We start from the raw sequence: 19,129 nt of genomic DNA on the forward strand, positions 1-19,129 counted from the left end.
CTTCAAGTATCAGAGGATTGATAAAAGAAATCATGGAAAATGGTTTTAAGAACTTAAGAATTTCCTATTTCAACATCATTATCATTAATGGAAATGTTTTCCTATGAATTTACAGTTCAATTGTCTGGAAATCAGTAAGATTTTTTTAGTTCTGCCGGTGCAGGAACAGAATAATTTCAGATTTTGTGTGAATGTACAATGTGCTGACTATTCTTATAAATGGAGAAGTCTAAAACCAACTGATTTTTAAGAATCAGACGCAAAGTTACCCACACTACTGTAGCAATCCTTGCTGTGCCAGCACGGCCCATGCCACCTTGATATCCTCCCACAGTTTTTCATGCTTACCAAATATTCTCATAGATGCTAGGTAGGGTCAAAACTAATTATCAACCTTTTATGTTCCCACACGGGTCATTCATGTGTAATCGAATATCTCGATCATCTCATTAGAAACGAAACATCCCATCCACAGTGCATGACATGGCCCCGTTAAATATCACCCAAAACCGAACCCTAGCGACTCGAACCCACCCTTTCTAACCCTAATTCGCAGAGAAAAATCCCTCTCTCCTCTCCTCCGTCTGTGGGATCCGGCAGTTAGATTGGGTTATGATCCACATCTTAGAGGTAGATTGAGTAAGTTGGCTAAATGAAGCAACTAGATAAATTCGGCAATAGATAAAAGAGGCAAGCATGGATCCCACATATTCTAATACCCTCATAGAAGCCCAACAACAACAACAAATCCTCGCCCAACACCACCAACAACAACAGCAACAAGATCAAGCTTCTAAAGCCTACGATTAAAACACCCAAGCCTATTATCCCTACCCCTAATCTTTACCAAAACACCCTGTAAGGAGCGCTCAATTTTTTTTAGAGGGTATATTAAGTGAGTCTCTAAATGGAATTTAAAATTGGGAGATTCTTCTATGGTATGTATGGTGGGCATTTGTCATCTACTACTATAAGCTGGGAGGAAAATAAGTGAATTTTTTGCTTTTTTTTTATTTTTTTGAAAATTATATGAGAATTACACATCATTTTTTTTTACTCTTTTTAACAAATGCACCCATTCAACTCACATATTTTCAATCCTACCCCCTCCTTTATGCTTTTAATAAAGGCAACCATTAAAGCCATATAATTTCAATCTTACCCCCATCCTTTATGGTTTTTTAATAAAAAAACTATAGGGTGATCTTAACCATCCGATTTAAAAGGAATTATGGAAACATCTATAGATTGGAGGGCTACGATCAGCCTATGGAAATGATTTTTGGGGCACAACCTATTTATGTTGTGTTCCATCACATGGACGGTTTGGATCAACCTATGACGTGGTCTGACGAGTTTTTTACTGGTATCACATAGCGGGGGGGGGGGGGGGGGGGAGGATCTAAATTGGTGCATTTCACTGAGGAAAAGATGAAAGCTAACTAGCTAAGGCATGCTACATCCATAAAAGGCATGTTTCTCGTATTGTTGTATGTGGGATCCTCCATATATACCTTTCACATGGTGGGCCCTCCATTTATCCTTAGTATATGCTTTCTTCCTTTCAATCCCACCTCATTTAAGAACCCCACTAAAATTAGAATTAGAAAACAACAAAAAGCTTTAGGTCTACTTTTCTACGTGTAAAAAACCCTGGTTTTCCTTAAAAACCTGAAATCCTCTCGTCCTAGCAGGCTCCATAGCATCTCCCTCACAAGAGGAATACAAAGGTAATGGCTTTTGAGTAAGGTCTTTTTCCAAACATCCTTAACTTTCCTAGTTTTCTACGTTTTTCTTGAATATTCTTTCTTTTTCAAAGTCACCCTTTTTCGTTTCTAATCATTTAGTCTTTCTGTTTTCCCCTTTTGCAAGACATTCTGTTGGATGCGTGATTCTCTTCTTTATTTAGTTTCTTCATCTTCTCAAATTCGGTTTTGATTGGTTAAAGGTATGCTTCCATATCCTGAATTCGGGCTTATTTATTTTACCCTTTGTGCTATTGAGGATATCAATCTCTCTGTTTTTTAGGGTTTTAAGAAGTGGGTCTTTTCTATGAGATTGTTTTGTAAATTGGGTTTTTTTATTTTAACTTTTGTTTAGGGAAAAATACAGATACACCTTCAACTCTAACCCTGACCTTCAAAACGTGACACCCCCTATTTTTAAATATAAAGGGAAAAACGGTATCTTTTTGAAAAAAAGGGTTGCACAAGAAGACACGGTTCTTTTGATTTTCCTCTTGTATAGGGAAGAAGAGAAGGGTTGCACAAGAAAGGTGTGTTGTTATTGTTTTTTTTCCCTCTTTTGGGGTTTCTTTTTGTAATAGAAAAGGGGGTTTTCTTTCTTGTGGGAAGAAAGGGCTTGAGAGAGAAGTGTGTGAAGAGCAAAGGGTATTACAGGTTTATGGGATTGTGTTAATCCCCTCTATGAATCTCTCTGTTTTTTAGTGTATTAAGAAGTTGTTCTTTTCTATCATTTTTTTCTTTTCTGGTGTGCTTTTTTTTTTTTGAATTGTCTTTTTTCGTATGTTGTTTATTTTGTAAATGTTTGGCAATTGCGTGATAATTTAGTCAATTGTTCTTGTAGCTGCCACTATTCATTTTGGATTCTTGGATGGCTTTGTATTCTTTCTAGCCTTTTTTTCTTTTCTTTTTTGGTTTGTTTTTTAGTTTGTAAACATTTGACAATTACATATTAATTTAGTCAGTATTTCCTGTAGCTGCTAATTTTCATTTTGGTTTGTTGGATGGCTTCTGGTTCTTTTACCCGGTTTAGACTTCGGAAATGTAACCATATTTGAATGTTGTGACTCTTAAGCATCAGTATTTTAGTATTTTATATATCTGAAAGAAAAATCAGTGAGTTGAATTCGGATCTTGTTGCATTTGATGAGTCTGTAACCAGTACAGGTTCTGGAAACACCCTTTGGGTTATTGTAAAGGTGTTACTAGAAATTGATGGTGCTTTTTGTGGTAGTCTTATTATTCATATGTCTCTATAGATGAAACATTATGGGGCTCATGATGGATATATAATGATTTGAGATGGCTTTCCCTCATTCATGTGTTGAGGGGCAATGTACTAAGACTTCTAAGATGAACATGACATATGATTTATGCTTGCAACATGGGAAATGAGTTGTTTTGTTAAACCTGATAGGAACGTATTAGAGAAATGTAGGATTAAGTAGCAGGGGAGCTCTTCAAGGAGTTCTAACCATTTGCTTTGTTGGGGGCCCCCATCCTATGAAGCACGGGTACTTTAAAAAAGCCCTCGTACCCGTGTTAGGTGCATATCCGGTGCGCTTGGGTACGTTCCAGGTACGTATCGGGTACGCACCCAACTGTGGGTTTTTTTTAAAATTCAATTTTGGGACTTGGGTGCGTGTCGGGTGCGCACCCCGACGCACCCTACTCTTTTCACTTGTTTTTTTTTTTTTTACTTAAGTTACGGGGGGCTGTGTGGGGTAAAAGTGGGGGGTTAAATGAGACATACAATGTAATGGGTGGGTTGTGTGGAGTAAAGGGGGTGTGTGTGTGTGTGTGGGGGGGGGGGGGGGGGGGGGGGGTTGTTTAAAAAACACTTAAAAGAAAGAATTAGGGTTTCTATTTCTCACCCTAACGCAAATCTCTCTCTCTCTCTCTCTCTCTCTCTCTCTCTCTCTCTCCCGATCCCGACGGAAAATCTCTCTCCGGCTCTCCCTCCCTCTCTCACAAAGGTATTTATCTCTCTTTCTCAACCTCCCTCTCTACAACTCTCTCTCTCTCTCTCTCTACTGCTCTCTCTTTCTCCCATTTTTTTTCTTTTTTCCTGAGATTATGTTGATTGTGTTCCCCAAACCTATTTTGTCCAATAATAGGTTTAAGGCTGACAATCAGTTGTCATAGACTCATAATCTCCAAACTTAGGCCCTGTTTGTTTGAGATTTTGGCAACTGATTATCAGCCTCAAACCTATTTAGGGCTGACAATCAGTTGTCATAATCTACAAATAGGTTTTGGGAGAACAATCGGTTGTCAAAATCTGAAACGAACAGGGCCTTAAACCCTAGATCTTTACTGTTGTACATGGGATTTGCTAGGCAATTTTGGGATTTGCTAGTCCCATAATAAGTTTTACTGCTGTATATGGGATTTGCTAGGCAATTTTGCAAAAAACCATTTCGCGGGTCATTTTCTCAGGAGAGAACATACACCTCAGATAAATTAAATGAATAGGAAAAAATATGCTGCTAGTTGGTTGTTCTCTTGTGAAAAAGTGAGCTACAAAATGGCTTTATGTAATTTGTAATTTTGTTCCCTTGTTAGGTACTTGTTTGTTTGTATTTTCATTGTTTGAGATTGTGGCTACCAATTGAGAGCCCAAAACTGATTATTTGATTGCTCTCCTATTGTTTTTTTATTTTTTATTTTAATTTTTATAAATATATAATAAAATATTAAAATATATTATTATATTCGGCGTACCCGAACGTACCCGCACCCGGTTTTTTTGGAAAATCGCGTACCCGTGTCGTGTCGTACCCGCACCCCGCACCCGTACCCGTGCTTCTTAGCGCCCATCCATCTAGAATCTGTGTTGTGTTCATCACGACAATATTGGATTTGTGCTACAAGCATGAAAAGCCTAAAAGGAAGGTTGAATCATTAGAGATAATAGATGTAGTCTTTAGTGAAACAGACCTGACAAGGTTGACATAATAATCTCAATTTATGTAGTCACCAAAAGCGGAAGAGGTGCGTGCTGTTTGAGATACTTAATGTTGAGATGAATCAAAATACAAAGTACATAAAAATGAATGATTGTAGGAGTAACATGGCATTATGATGGAGCTCGTAGCCCTGTTAGCTTTCCTACTGAGATGGATAATCTAGAAATGCACAATGCTAGACTTTTGAATACTGTCTATTGTTGCCAGATGTAGGAACTAGGAAGACAAACACTCATAACAAGTATTCTTATCTTGATTTGTATGCTATCTCTAGTATCTTTGATGTTCTTTATGGTTATGAGTTATGACACCACTATAGACTCCAACGTGTGTGAATTTTATGTATTTATTTTATAAGACACGTGTTTCTAGATTTACAAGAAATTCTTTCTATGTATTTATTTTATAAGACACGTGTTTCTAGATTTACAAGAAATTCTTTCTAAAGGGGCTCCTTTTATTCTGGTAGATCCTTACAAAAGTATGCAATGTGATATGCTTCCTGTAGTGTCCAATGTTTCAGTACCAAGTCCACCACAAGCCTCTAGCTTTCTTTTCACATAATGAACAAGCACGTGATACCGATCCATTTGGGAACATCTCTACATATGCCATATTTCTAGTACTTTTGTACCGTCAAGGGCATGCTCATACCTTTTCCTCTATTTTTAGATAGATTTTACGTAACTTTGTCTATGTCATAACTGGCATGCCAATTGATGTAATTTTTTTGCAATCCAATTAAGGTTGTAACTTCATTGGAAGAAACACATTCCTATATCCAGAGTAGAATTTGACTTTGACCCATATACTTTGTACTAGTGTTTTTAGAGGCGAAGTCGTAAGGCGAGGCATCTTTTCTCTCTAGGCGTGTGGCGTAAAAAGTGAGGCATGTGGCATATGCCTCACAAATTTTGTAAAATTTTTAAATAAAAAATAAAAACTGCAAAATATAAAAATATGAATAAAAATAAATAAAAATTGATAAAAAATAGATAAAGTTATCAGAATACCAAAAAATTTACTAAAATATTTAAAAGTATATGCTTCAAAATATCATCATCCAACCATCAATACACTAACAAGATTAAGTTACCAACCCAATAATACAAAGTAGCATGGTCAATAAATTTATATTTCTTAGTACATTCCTCAATTTCTTACCTAAAAAACACAACATATCCCATCAAATGCAGTATTATATGTCTTCCTCATCAATGTCATCATCGTGCTCATCGTCATAGGGGATGCCCCTCATCATTATCGTCTGTAGCAAACTCCTTATCAACTAGCACATGATGAGGATGCACTACAACATTACCTTTTGCTTTACCTGCATCAATATTTGCAATTATTACTTATTAAAAATTAAAAGTGTAAGCAGATTATAGACTTGAGAAACCTAGAAGTAGAAAGTTTAATCACTTTGAGCAATTTTTTTCTCCTTAAGCGCCTATTGATAAATCGAACTCAAATTACTCCCAATCCGAGTAAATCTTGCTGATACAATTCGAAGATCATCTAAACCAACATCAATAATTTGGATTGCATTGACATCATGAATCATGTAACTATCGTCCAACTAATGCCGATTAGTATATCATGGCCTTCTCAGCAATCCACTCATCGTTAGAATCAATGTGATCCTGTCAATGCATCATGTAACTATTGTCCAACTAATGCCTATTAGCAGGAAGAGAAGGGCCTTCTCAATGATCCACTCATCATTAGAATCAATGTGATCCAGCAAGATCAGATCAATGTTCTGCGTCATCTTTAGGCTTCTCTCACATAACTGTGTGTTATAAATATTATAGCCTAGAGCATTTATCCTCTCATATTCTAATCTATTCCTCTTTTTTGCATGGACCTACAATGAAAAGTCATAATCATTGTAAAAGAAAAAAAATCTTTTTTTACCACCCAACCTTGGTTTATTTGGTAAGAATGTTATTCTTTAACCAATTGGTCTAAGGATCAATCCTTTGGTGGTGCAAGGAGAAGATAAACCAAAAAATCTTGTTTTTTTGAATGGCTGTAAAACAAAAAAAAATCTTAACCACAAATAAATAGTGACATTGACTACTAAAATAAACTTAATAATTTATAGCGTCAAAGGTACTTCATTCATGGTTTTAAATTTTCATCGAAACCAATATGAAACGACCAAAATGTTACTATTTTCATCCCCCAAAAAACGAATTTCTAAACCAGAATGCATATCAAACAAAAATGCAAGTGTATTAGTAGTATACTATACCAGTATGTATTACATAATTATTAGGGGTGCAACTCGGGTCGGGTTCAACCCGAAAAAAAGTCGGGTTCGGGTTCGGGTTGAGTTTTCCTAACCTGGGTTGAGTTCTTGTCGGATTCGGGTTGAGAGTTTAGGCAACTCGATCTGAGTGAAACCCGACATTTTTTATCAATTTTTTTTCGTAAGCTTAATAACTCGGGTCGGGTCGGGTCGGGTTCGGGTTCGGGTTGGAAAAAAGGGTTCCTCGGGTCAGTTCGGGTTGGCCTCAACCCGACCCGAGTTGGACCCCTAATAATTATCTTTATACGAATTGCATGTGAATATGGTGTATTTATTGTGGATAATATTTATGAGTTACGTGTGTAATGTGGTGTATATTGAATTATTAGCATGTCCCTAGGTGTTCGTAGTTGTTAAACCATTATGGGTATTTTTTATTTATTTATGTCATGATTTTAGTGTGTATTTGTGCTTTTCTAGCAATTCCTAAATTTTCATCGTAAATGTGTTCCATTTGCATATATTTCCATACATTTCCGTGATTTAATAGGGATTTTCACCTAAATTTCCATCCGAAACCAACATGTTCCCAAGATCCCATCTCCATTACGACCAAAACACATACCAAAACCGAAATTTAAAACCTTGGATCCGATTTATCTCATAACCGGAAGCACTTCATGTGAGGATTTAGACCCTTATAGCAAAAGACTGTCAAAGCTGGCATCTAGGATCCAAAGCGGATCCACCAGTCAAGCACAATAAGCATTTGGCATTTTTTTTAGAATTAGATAGCAGTAGCTCATAATGGATAAAGAAATCAAGACAAAATATCAATTTAACTAGCAACTATACTGCATATGTAAAACGTAATAACTTACAATTTAAAATTAATCTGGAGAACGCTTGTTCCTTGTTTCAATGGCCATGCGGGGGTGTCAAACTAAAATTTGGACCCTTAGAGCAAAGGCTGTCTATGCTGGAGTCTTGGACTTAAAGCGGATCCATCAGTCAACTACAATAAGCAATTGACATTTTATTAGAATTAGATAGCAGTAGCACATAATGGATAAAGAGATCAATACAAAATATCAATTCAACTATCTACTAAATAGTACATATGTAAAATGTTATAACTTACAAACTAAAATTTACCTCTCATTTCAATGGCCATGCAGGTCCCAAACTCTCCCTCGGCCTTGTCATATAAATCCTATTAGACATTTGGCAATATATGATTTTTAATGTCTATTCCTAATACAGTATCCGTGGACTGGTACAAACCATTTTATATCTCATCCACCCTGGAGAAGCTAGCTGATTATAAGAGTTTAAGATTTAGGTAGAAGCCAATTCATCTCTCATCTATCTTCATCTAAAGAGGAAGACAATGTAAGTGGTCCGTTCATCTCTCATCTATCTTCCTCCAATTAGGAAAATAATTTCTTTTGCGCCTAGAATTGAACATGATCTCCTTAGCTGAATCCATCGGCTCATAAATAAAGCCAATGACAGGACTTTTCTACAAATTCACCTTTGCAAGCTAACCAACTAATGGCACTGTAGTCCTAATGCAATAGGCTACATGTGACCAAAAGCTAGGATCAAGTAATGCAACAGTGTTTCCCTTCACAACATCATCCTTGGCATATGAACTAGTAGCATAAGCCTTAGAGAAAAATAATGTTATGAGAGGCCACTTCTGCTTGTATAAGCTCTGCAATGTGAGAGAAGAAGTGACAAATCTAGTAACTGCTGTCCGGAGAAGCTCGCGCTTCTTTATATGGGTTCCAATCAAACTAAGAACTCATACATGCCTGTATATAGATGTGGGATTTACTAGGCAATTTCACGGAAAACCTTATCGCGGCTCACTTTTGCAAGAGATAGCAGCCACACAGGCTCACTTTTTAACAGATTGTCTTATTCATTTAATTCATCTGAGGTGGCTGTCCTCTCTTGCAAACTGAGCTGCGAAATGGCTTTTTGCGAAATTGGCTAGCAATTCCCTATATACGCATGTACACACACACACACACGCGCGCGCACGCGTAGGGCTGCACAAAAAACCGGCCAAACCGATAAACCGAACCGAACCGGGCCTTTCGGTTTGGTTCGGTTTTGTTTTTCTAGGCATTGGTTCGGTCGCGGTTTAGAATTTTACCGAACCGTTCCCATCGGTTCGGTTCACGGTTTTTGAGTTTTAATCCGAAAATTAATCGAACCGAACCGAGAAATGGAGGAAAAGACGAACCGATTTTGTGTCACTATCAAATCTAAGGTGAGTTAATACTTAATATCATTTGCAAAGAGTAGAGGGTGATTTAAACAAGAGAGGTTTGCCTATATCAATTCCCTGTATTCAAAAGTCATGATACATTGATGCATTCACCCCTTCCCCTTAGACGACCCCGTAGAAGTGTAAAAGAATAGTCATAAATACTTAGAGGGGCCGTCCAAGAGAAGAAAAAAAGAAGGGGGGTGGGGGGGGGTATGGATTGAGTTATTTATTTGTATTAAACTTATTTATGACTGTGTATTTGTGTTGATGACTTGTGTATTTGTGTTGGTGACTTGATTTGGATATGTTCTAAATTTGACGGTTGGATTGATGGCTGATTTGGATAGATAAACCTTTTTTTAATAGATAAATGTATTTAACTACTTGATTTGGATCTGTACCGGATAAACCGTGAACCGAACCGAACCGGTCAAAATCGGTTCGGTTATACCCCCCCTCGGTTCGGTTACGGGTTGGATTTTCTCCAAACTGATGGGATTGGTTCGGTTCAGAAAAACTCCCTAAACCGAACCAGACCGAACCATGTGCAGCCCTACACACGCGCGCACAACCATGTATGTTTTGATAATGGGACAAACGCACCTTGTTTTACACTTTCTGTTTCGATGGTGAGAGCTTTTTAGGAATTTTAATAGCCTTTGACAGCTTGTTAAACAAAATGTAAAATAAGATGAGTTTGCTCCATTTAAAAAAGATGAGTTTGCTCCATTATCAAAACATGGCTGTGCAGATATCAATCTTCTCTCTCTCTCTCTCTCTCTCTCTATATATATATATATATATATATATATATATATATATATATATATATATATATGAATGTATGTATTGTGTATTATATATATTCGTGACGTTCCTTGTCTTCTCAATGATCTTGACAATCACCTTCAGCTTAGTGACACTCTCTAACATGTCAATGCAATGAGAGTCAAGTAGAATCTCTCCCTCTTTTCCATTTAGCTTCTTTCCCTCACTCACAGCGAGAGTGGTTATCAGTGATAAGCTGTAACACTATCTCTTGTATCTCCTCAATCACAACATCAATAGTACAAACATCAAATTTCTTTTCTTGATGGAACATCAAGCGTCGCTGAATTTCAAAAACCATGTCTCTGCTGGACTATTAGCCAGAAAATTAATTAGAGATATATTATTCCCATCTGTCCAACCATTAAGCATGGTACTACACCGGTAGACCCATACCTGGCACATACCTTCTCGTAATCTTCTATCACGACTCTAATATTGTTAACTTCTTTCTTTAGGATCTGTGTCCTCATCTCATGCATGGAAGGGGGTGTTTTAGGCTAGGACCATATGGCACTTTTTTTTTTGTGTGAAAATTAGGACCATATGCCACTATTGCCTCAACCATAATCGCAAAATATATGTTATTTACAATATTAAAAGCAAGAGTGTGTGCAAAGATAAATATTTTTATCTTCTTTCAAACTTCAACCATTTTTTCCTTCTTCCGCCTAGAATTTAGGGTAGTTTGTCTAGCCTCGACAATGACAAAAGAGTCAGTGGGACTCTTTGGCCTAGGTGGTTGGGAAGCACCACCACTAACCGGAGTCCAAGTAAACAGAGTTCCCTTACCACTTGGGCTATGACTCCCAAAATCCCTGTTTATGTCTGCTAGAATTTCATTTCTTCTTGCTTTTAATTTTAAATTTTTTCAAAGCATTTGAACATTCATGAATAACTCCCTGTGGGCAATTGGTGCATGGTTTTATTCCATAATGTGTCCGTGCCCAATAATTCTTTGGTCAGTCAGTAATTAAGAAGAGATCAAGAACTGTAATTGGTTATTTGGTTGAGAAAGGGGGTTGAAGGTGTAAAAGAAGGTTAACAAGAATCAGTTAAGTAGATGATGGTGAAGGGGTTGTTTGGTTTAGGATAGGTTAAGGCTGAGAAGGGTGGTGAAAAGTGTTGGCTGAATTTTATTTGGGTTTTGGGTGGTAGTTTCAGGTGGCATGAGAGCAGTTAATGAAACTTTTGCTGCAGCAAAAGGTGGTGAAATTGGTGGTTTCAAGGGGCTGAAACAATAAGAATTTCGGACTGGATTGCTGCGATCAAATCCCGGTAGAATTAGGATTTTAGGGGATGTTTAGGAAGACTAAAAGAAGGAACTGATCGACTGAACTGAGGAAAGTTTTAAGAGCTTTTATGGGCTGAGAGAGAGAATTCGGGTGGCTGGATTTTAGTACTATTTTTGTGTGGAAACTAGAGGGAAGGCAGGTTAGGTGCCATTTTGCAAAAGGCAAAAGGGAATAGGTGGTGCAAGGTGCTTTTTCGGAGCTTTAAAGAGCCTAAACTTGAGTATCCTGAAGGGGTTTTCGCAAGGCAGCAGGATGGTTTCGGGTAGCTGAGGTGAGGCTGGTTTTGGGTGTGAACCGAGAGGTGGCTGTGGGTGTTAAGCTGCTGGTTATGGGCGGCAACAACCAGTCTTCTAATCGCTTAAAAGATACGACGTCGTAGGGGCTGGTCGGCTGAGTTGTATAGCAACTGTTGAGATTAGGTTAGGTTAGGCTGCGATTGAACAGGGGTAATTGGCTGCAAACTCTTCTCCTTATCTTTTCTTCTTCTCCTCTCACGCCTCCTCTTCTCTCCAGCTCCAACCTCGACTGTATCTCTTTTGGTTTAGTTTTAAATTTGGAAAGTATCTACAATTAGGAGTCCTTTGAGAAGGTTTTTTTTTTGTTGAGTCATAATATAGCACATTCTAAGGATTCTTGGGGCCAATTTTGTATCCGTTATGAAAATTGAAGTTTATTCAAGGAATTCTACTCTTTTGCAGTTTTCTCTGAGGAAGAAGCATCATGGCATGCCGTACTTGTTTTTTTTATTGAAATATGGGCTTGGCTTTGTTTCAGGTTTGAATTTAGTTGAAACTTGTGATTGTTATTCTACTTCTGATGTACCAACAATGTTTTCAGGGGAACCAACATCAAGAATGAGTTGCAAATTTTCCTCCTAAGGTACACCTCATTCAGAAGATATTGGATATCAACCATGGCTCATCATCAACCAATCTCATCGGTGATAGTATGGTCGCACACATCATCAAGTTTCCTTCCTCTGCCATCATTTTCATAAGCACTGTTATCATGATGCTTACACTCAAGTTTAGGATCTTCCTCTCCATCTCCCTCTAGTTCCTCATCAATCTGATTTTCAGCTTCGACGAAATGTGTTGGAGTTCTCTGCATAGACTCCCTAAAAAGATGTCCATGCATGTTGCCTCTATGATGTGGCTCGAACTGGATCCACTGATTTTGTATCTTCCTCCAATTTAGGTTCGGTTGGTAAGTGGGCTTGGGTTTTGGCATCAATGGGTGTGACTTTGCTTCAACTCTTGATTAGGGTTATGAGTCCTTAAATTTCCTTTTCTGGTTATATTCAAGTATTGAATTTCGTTTCCTCCTCCAATTTAGGTTCGGTTGGTAAGTGGACTTGGGTTTTGGCATCAATGGCTGTGACTTTGCTTCAACTCTTGAGTAGGGGTATGAGTGCAGAATTTTCCTTGTCTGGTTATATTCAAGTATTGAATTTCCCCAACTTGAATGGCAAATCAATGGGCGTCGCTCATTAGGGATGTAATTCCTGTTGGATGGGCTATCACAAACCATTCAAATAACGTTCTATCTGTTGCTCTTCGTCTTTTTTGTGATATTTGCTTGAGACGTTAACATATACAACTCCTTTGTGTGTTCTTGGAGTTGGACACCCTTATTATGCTGCCCTAGATTTTGGCACTGTTAATAAAGATCATGGACGTAGTTTGTGGATGGGGACTTTTCTTGGACTTCTGTTCTCATCTTTTCCATAGTATGATATTTTCTTTGTCCTTGTCGTGTTGTTTTGGAGTTCATCGCACCAAATCAGCACATGGTCTGACAATTTGGTGCCTCTGACTTCACCCTTTTGTCATCGGTCATCTCCTTATACTCAAAACACCTTTTCCACCTTTGAGCCAATTCATAAAATTTTCGGCATGCATATATCCATGGGGCCATTTTTATTCAAAATTCCAAGTACATTCTATGGCCTAAACGAGCCCCTCTTCACAAATCGGCCATCATCGGCACGATGGTAAATCGGAGCCCCATGAAAATGCTTAGAAACGTGTTGTGTGTGTCTCAGTGATGTCATCCTTGTTTTGTGCACTTCTGTTTCTCGATTTTCCTCTCGCATTTGAGTCTACAACCAATGCTAACTGATCCATTCATTACAGCACCTTGTGTAAAAAAGCCTCTTCGATCCTGTCAATCCTTCAATGAGTATCTGCTAAAGCTTTCCTGTGCTGAATAACCTGCTCTGATACCAATGTGTTGTAACTTGCAAGGTGGAATTTTTTTAAAGTTCAGTTGAAAGACGCTCCCAAGAAATTTTGGAAGATCTGTAATTTTAATTCTCCCAAATGCTTTCAGGCTGGTAAAATTACAGCACCTTGATCACTCAATCCAAGGTGTACATCAAACAGTACACTGTTAAAATTACAGCAGTACATGAAATTAGAGATCCTGAAATTCCTAGAAAAAGCAGGACTTCGTCCAAAGACTGAAGACACCATTCAAAAAAAAAAAACGGAAGACTGCCTTATTCAGGGAGTGTTTGTTACAAAGTTCAGATACTGTGGATCGGTGAAAGAATGTTCTCTTAAAGAGAAGTTCAGACCCTGTAATAACTGAAATAACATATTTTGAAGAAAGAAATCACAGATATAAATATGAAAATTGAAGATTTCTCTTAAAGAGAAGTTCAGACCCTGTAATAATTAAAATAACATATTTTCAAGAAAGAAATCACAGATATAAATATGAAAATTGAATATTTGATGGGATAGAATGAAATTCCAATCCACAATAAATTTTGTCTTCATGGATATCTTCGAGTCATCCACTCAGAATGAAGAAAAAGCGTAGCAGGAAAAAAGTCGAGAGAAATAAAGCAGCATAGGATATAGTATGTTCTGAAATAACAGTATAGGATATAGTATGCTCTGAAATAACAGTAAACGAAAGGAAGTTTCGATGCTCCTTTTGGTTGCCGGAATTTTTTTGGTTCTTGGGATTTCTGTGGAACAAAAAACTCCTTGGGAGATTGGTGGAAAAAAAACTCCCTGGAAGTATACCGGTAAAATAAAAATCCCATGTTTGGTTGACCGGACTATGGCGGGAAAAAAAATTGCTTTGTTTGGTTGCTTGAACTGTTGGGAAGAAAAAAATTCTTCTGCAAGCTTATTTTTGGTTCCTAGGAGTATTTTTTTTTCCAGGGTAGGGGTTTCATGCGGGGTTATTTTGGTTCCTGGGATTATTTTGGGCCCAGCAACCAAACGTGGGTTTCCTGCGGAAATTCCACAAAAGTCCCAAGAACCAAAAAAATTCCGGCAACCAAACGGAGTTATACGGAGTTATAAGGTTGTGTGCAGCCTTCTATAAGCAATTCTTGGACTAGCCAAATCACCAGCACCTTGCTCAGTGTGGGCTGTTCTTGAGGGGTTGAGACACATGTTGGAATTTATAATTAGGGCTTTGAACAAGTCATGATATAATGATGTTTCTTATAAGGTTGTGTGTAGCCTTCTATAAGCAATTCTTGGACTAGCCAAATCACAAGCGCCTTGCTCAGTGTGGGCTCTTCTTGAGGAGTTGGGACACATGTTTGAATTTATTATCAAGGCTTTGAACATGTCATGATATAATGATGTCTTTACTTGTTTTGACTTTGGAGAAGAAAATAAAATCTTGTTATGGTGCAAAATTGCGGTCTTGTCCTATGCTGATAAATTATCAATTGGCTGAATATCCTGAACTGTAATCAGTGTGAAATGTTGTTTTTCTGTTGGAACATTATATATTACCATCTAAAACGTGTATAAGAAATTAATTTCATATGCAGATATTGTTATTCTATTTTTATTTTCCTCTGAAGTGGCCTCACTCCAACACTAATGCCATTGCTAGTCAGAAAAATGTATTCAGAGTGCAGCTTCTCCTGTGCTTTTGTGCATTTATATCTTTGCATTGTAAATTCTGTTTTGCTATGAGGATAATCTCATATTGCTGAATATTTCTAAAGAACATGGGTGATTTATATTAACACAAATCCGCGTCTCTGAAGTATTTTATATGCTGATAAACCTTGAAAACTTTCAGATGGAAGTTCAAAATCCCCAAAACATGCAGATTATTGAAGTAAGTGGAGATGTACCTGTGGCAGTAAAAAGTCTCAACGGGAATAAGATATGTGGAGGAGCAGCTTGTGGGTTCTCGGACTCGGAGACCCTCTCAAAAGATGCGAAAGAACGATCGGCATCCATGCGAAAACTTTTGATAGCAGTTATTCTTTGCATCATCTTTATGAGTGTGGAGGTAGTTGGCGGCATTAAAGCTAACAGTCTTGCCATCTTAACTGACGCGGCACATTTGTTGTCAGATGTTGCGGCATTTGCCATCTCCCTGTTCTCACTATGGGCAGCAGGGTGGGAAGCGAACCCTCGCCAGTCTTATGGTTTTTTCCGGATCGAGATCCTCGGAGCTCTTGTTTCCATTCAGATGATATGGCTCTTGGCCGGCATACTAGTTTATGAAGCCATTGCTAGACTCATCCATGACACAGGTGAGGTCCAGGGCTTTCTAATGTTCCTTGTTGCATCCTTTGGCTTAGTAGTTAACATCATCATGGCTATCTTATTGGGTCATGACCATGACCATGGTCATGACCACGGCCATGGTGGGCACGATCACACTCATGATCATGCACATGGTGGGGAGCACAGCCATAGCCATGGGATAAGTATTACAACCCACCATTCGGGGCCGTCCAAGCCCAAGGATGAGCACAATCATGTTCACGGCACTATTGGCCATGCCGGTGACACGGATCACCATGAACCTCTTCTTACTAATTCTGAAGATTGCTGTGAAACAAAGGCCGATTCCAAGGGTGACAAACAAAAGAAGCAGGGGAATGTCAATGTACAAGGGGCCTATCTTCACGTACTGGGGGACTCCATACAGAGCATTGGGGTGATGATTGGAGGGGGAATCATATGGTACAAACCCGAATGGAAGATAATTGATCTGATATGTACACTCATCTTCTCTGTGATCGTGCTGGGCACAACAATTAGGATGCTACGCAATATACTTGAGGTTCTGATGGAGAGTACACCTAGAGAGATTGATGCCACAAGGCTTGAGAAGGGCCTGTGTGAGGTGGATGGTGTTGTAGCGATTCACGAGCTGCACATATGGGCGATCACTGTTGGGAAGGTTCTGTTGGCATGCCATGTCACTATAATGCCGGATGCAGATGCGGATCTTGTGCTCGATAAGGTAGTTGGGTACATCAGGAGGGAGTATAACATAAGTCATGTTACCATACAGGTAGAGCGCCAGTAGGTACAGTGAAGAATATCTCGACTCATGGATATAGTCGTTGGTTTTTACTTGTAATTGGATTGTCTTGGTCTTGTTAGGAGGCTCTAGTGTCATGCAATTTCATTTTTTCTATCTACTTAGTTCCTTTCAGTTCATTATGGGTCATCTGGATTCGGACTGTACTGTGTTTCCGCGGATCTGAACCTCGTGAATGCATACAGCTAGGTATGGTTTGTTGTTGACTAGTTTTAATTGAGATGAATCTTTACATTGTTTAAAACTTTTGGAAGAGTTGTGAGCAATGTATGTGTGCTGATAATATTGATACATGTTTTAAATTCTCCATCCTTGGAAGAGAAAACAGAGAAGAAATCCTTATATGAATCATGAAATAAGAATCCTCTCGTATATATAAAGTAGGTATGGGAAGAGTGGGAAAGTGTTTCATCCTATTTCTACATGGGGTGAAACCATGGTTTTAAATTTCGGATTACGGTGGAGACCGACACCTAAATCGACCAAAACCGAAACGGTATTTAAGGTTTTTCCTAAATTTGAGAAAAAAAAACTGTTTTTTTATATTAATTTAATATTTTATTGAAATTTTGACTGAAATTACCGAAATTTCGGTAATTTCGGCCGAAATTTAATATTAAATAAAATATTGGTTTCGGGTTATGTACCAGATTTTGACCGAAATTTCGACTGAAAATTTGAAATTCCAGGGTCCGAAACCAGTACCGAAACTGAATTTAAACCTTGGGTGAAACCAATATATATTTTTTAACACATTAAAACACCCTATCAGAATGATAAATCTGCCAATCTGGTCACAAGGGGCAGCACCTATGTGGCCCGCAACACCATATAATTTCACCCTTGTTAGAATTTTAAGTATTGGGTGCAATAAATAAAGAATGGAGCGAGGATTTCATTTTCATATCATGGCCCATCTAGATGATTATGCTTCAGAGATGAGCAAAAGCAAAGAACCCTGCTATTTGATCAATGAATATTTGTCCGTTGAGACCATATATGTTTGGCAACCATGAAAAAAATTATTAGATGGAATATTTGTGGTGCCAGTTGAGAGAGATGGGCCTGAGAGGAAGAGACCTGAGATATTGGGAGCGGGGAGAGCACGAAAAAGCTCTTAAAATCAATTGCTAAAAATCATTTCAAGAATCATCTCTTAACACCCTGTTTGTTTTTTATTTTGAGAATCGATTTTGGATCCAAAACTATTTCTTTGAAAAATGAGGTGTTGGTTCGCTCTGTAGAATCAATTTTACACTCAAATTGATTCTACATCCTAGTAGTTACGAGTATTTTTGCTAGGCTGTAGAGTCGATCTGAGAATTGATTATCTAACCAAATGCCCAATTTTGCCAAGAATTAGTTTGGACTCGAAATTGATTCTCAAAATCCATTTGAAGAAACATGTTTTACGGCCCAGTTTGTTTTCAATTTTGAGTCCAAAACTAATTCTTGGCAAAAATGAGGTGTTGTTTCGCTCTGTAGAATTAATTTTAGACCCAATTTGATGCTACATCCCAGTAATTAAATGTATTTTTGCTAGAAGGTGGAATCCATTTGAGTCCAAAATTGATTCTCTAACTCCAAACCAAATGACCAATTTTGCCCACAATCAATTTTGAAATCAATTTTGGACTCAAAATTCAAAACAAACTGGGCATGCAAGTCCCCAGTGCTATGCATTCAATTGGAGCAGAGGGTCTGAATTTAGAGTGGGAATGGGATGATACCCCTCCTCATCATGCCTATTCCATGATCAACACATTCCCAAAAGTAAATGCCCTACTATTCCACCTTCCAACCACCTCGTCTCTCAACTACGTGATCCTCTGCCATTGATCTTGCATGGCCATAATCAATGGTCAAAATTATTCCAACATTCTCTCACTTGACCAGCAAGGAAGATCTTCCTATAGGCTCTGTTCACTTGCCTTCTTGAGAAAGGAAAGGAGAAAAAAGTAAGCCAAATTTTCCCGTGATTGGACATTTTCCGCCGTTCACTTGTTTTCTCAGGAAAGCATAATTACACAGGTGGAAAATATAAATAATGACGTGGAAAACGAACTTTCTTGCACTTTCCCTCTAAATTTTCTCACCAAAAGGGTGAGAAAAATCACTTTCCTGAGAAAACCACTTTGCCTGCATACTTTCTTTTCCTTTCTCGGCCAAGTGAATAACGGAATTTTCTCACAAATTGAATTTTCTCACAGTTTCTTTTCCTTTCTTTTCTTTTCCTGCTGCTAGAAAACAAGTGAACAGGGCCATAGAGATGATTTTTGGGGCACAACCTATTTATGATGTGTCTCATCACAAGGACAGTTTGGATCATCCTATGATGTGGTCCAACAGTTAAAAAAAATACGGGACTATAAGGGCTTACGCACGCTCCCCTTATAACATGATTTGACGTGAAAAATGGGCAACTTTAACGGTTT

General features: G+C 38.1%; 1 protein-coding gene across 3 annotated transcripts; it reads left to right on the forward strand.

Annotated features, from left to right (window-relative positions):
- Positions 1 to 1,571: 1,571 nt before the first annotated feature.
- ZAT (zinc transporter) lies at positions 1,572 to 16,996 on the forward strand. 3 transcript variants are annotated; one of them, XM_077388943.1, is made up of 4 exons: positions 1,572 to 1,730; positions 1,873 to 1,948; positions 12,210 to 12,251; positions 15,432 to 16,996. In XM_077388943.1, exon 4 carries the CDS (start codon positions 15,432 to 15,434, stop codon positions 16,677 to 16,679), a length of 1,248 nt encoding a protein of 415 aa, XP_077245058.1. In that variant the 5' UTR covers positions 1,572 to 1,730; positions 1,873 to 1,948; positions 12,210 to 12,251; the 3' UTR covers positions 16,680 to 16,996. The 3 variants fall into 3 exon arrangements, with proteins under 3 accessions (XP_077245058.1, XP_077245057.1, XP_077245059.1); XM_077388942.1 differs by lacking the exon at positions 12,210 to 12,251; XM_077388944.1 differs by lacking the exons at positions 1,873 to 1,948; positions 12,210 to 12,251 and having other exon boundaries at positions 1,592 to 1,730.
- The last annotated feature ends 2,133 nt before the right edge of the window (positions 16,997 to 19,129 follow it).

Source organism: Tasmannia lanceolata, unplaced genomic scaffold, assembly GCF_043159265.1.
Source record: "Tasmannia lanceolata isolate RefF3 unplaced genomic scaffold, GAP_Taslan_0.1 ptg000008l, whole genome shotgun sequence".
In the NCBI taxonomy this organism is placed as follows: Eukaryota; Viridiplantae; Streptophyta; class Magnoliopsida; order Canellales; family Winteraceae; genus Tasmannia; species Tasmannia lanceolata.

Bases quoted from the DNA above. Each gene is read 5' to 3' on its own strand.
- ZAT (XM_077388943.1), top strand. From the start codon at position 15,432: ATGGAAGTTCAAAATCCCCAAAACATGCAGATTATTGAAGTAAGTGGA.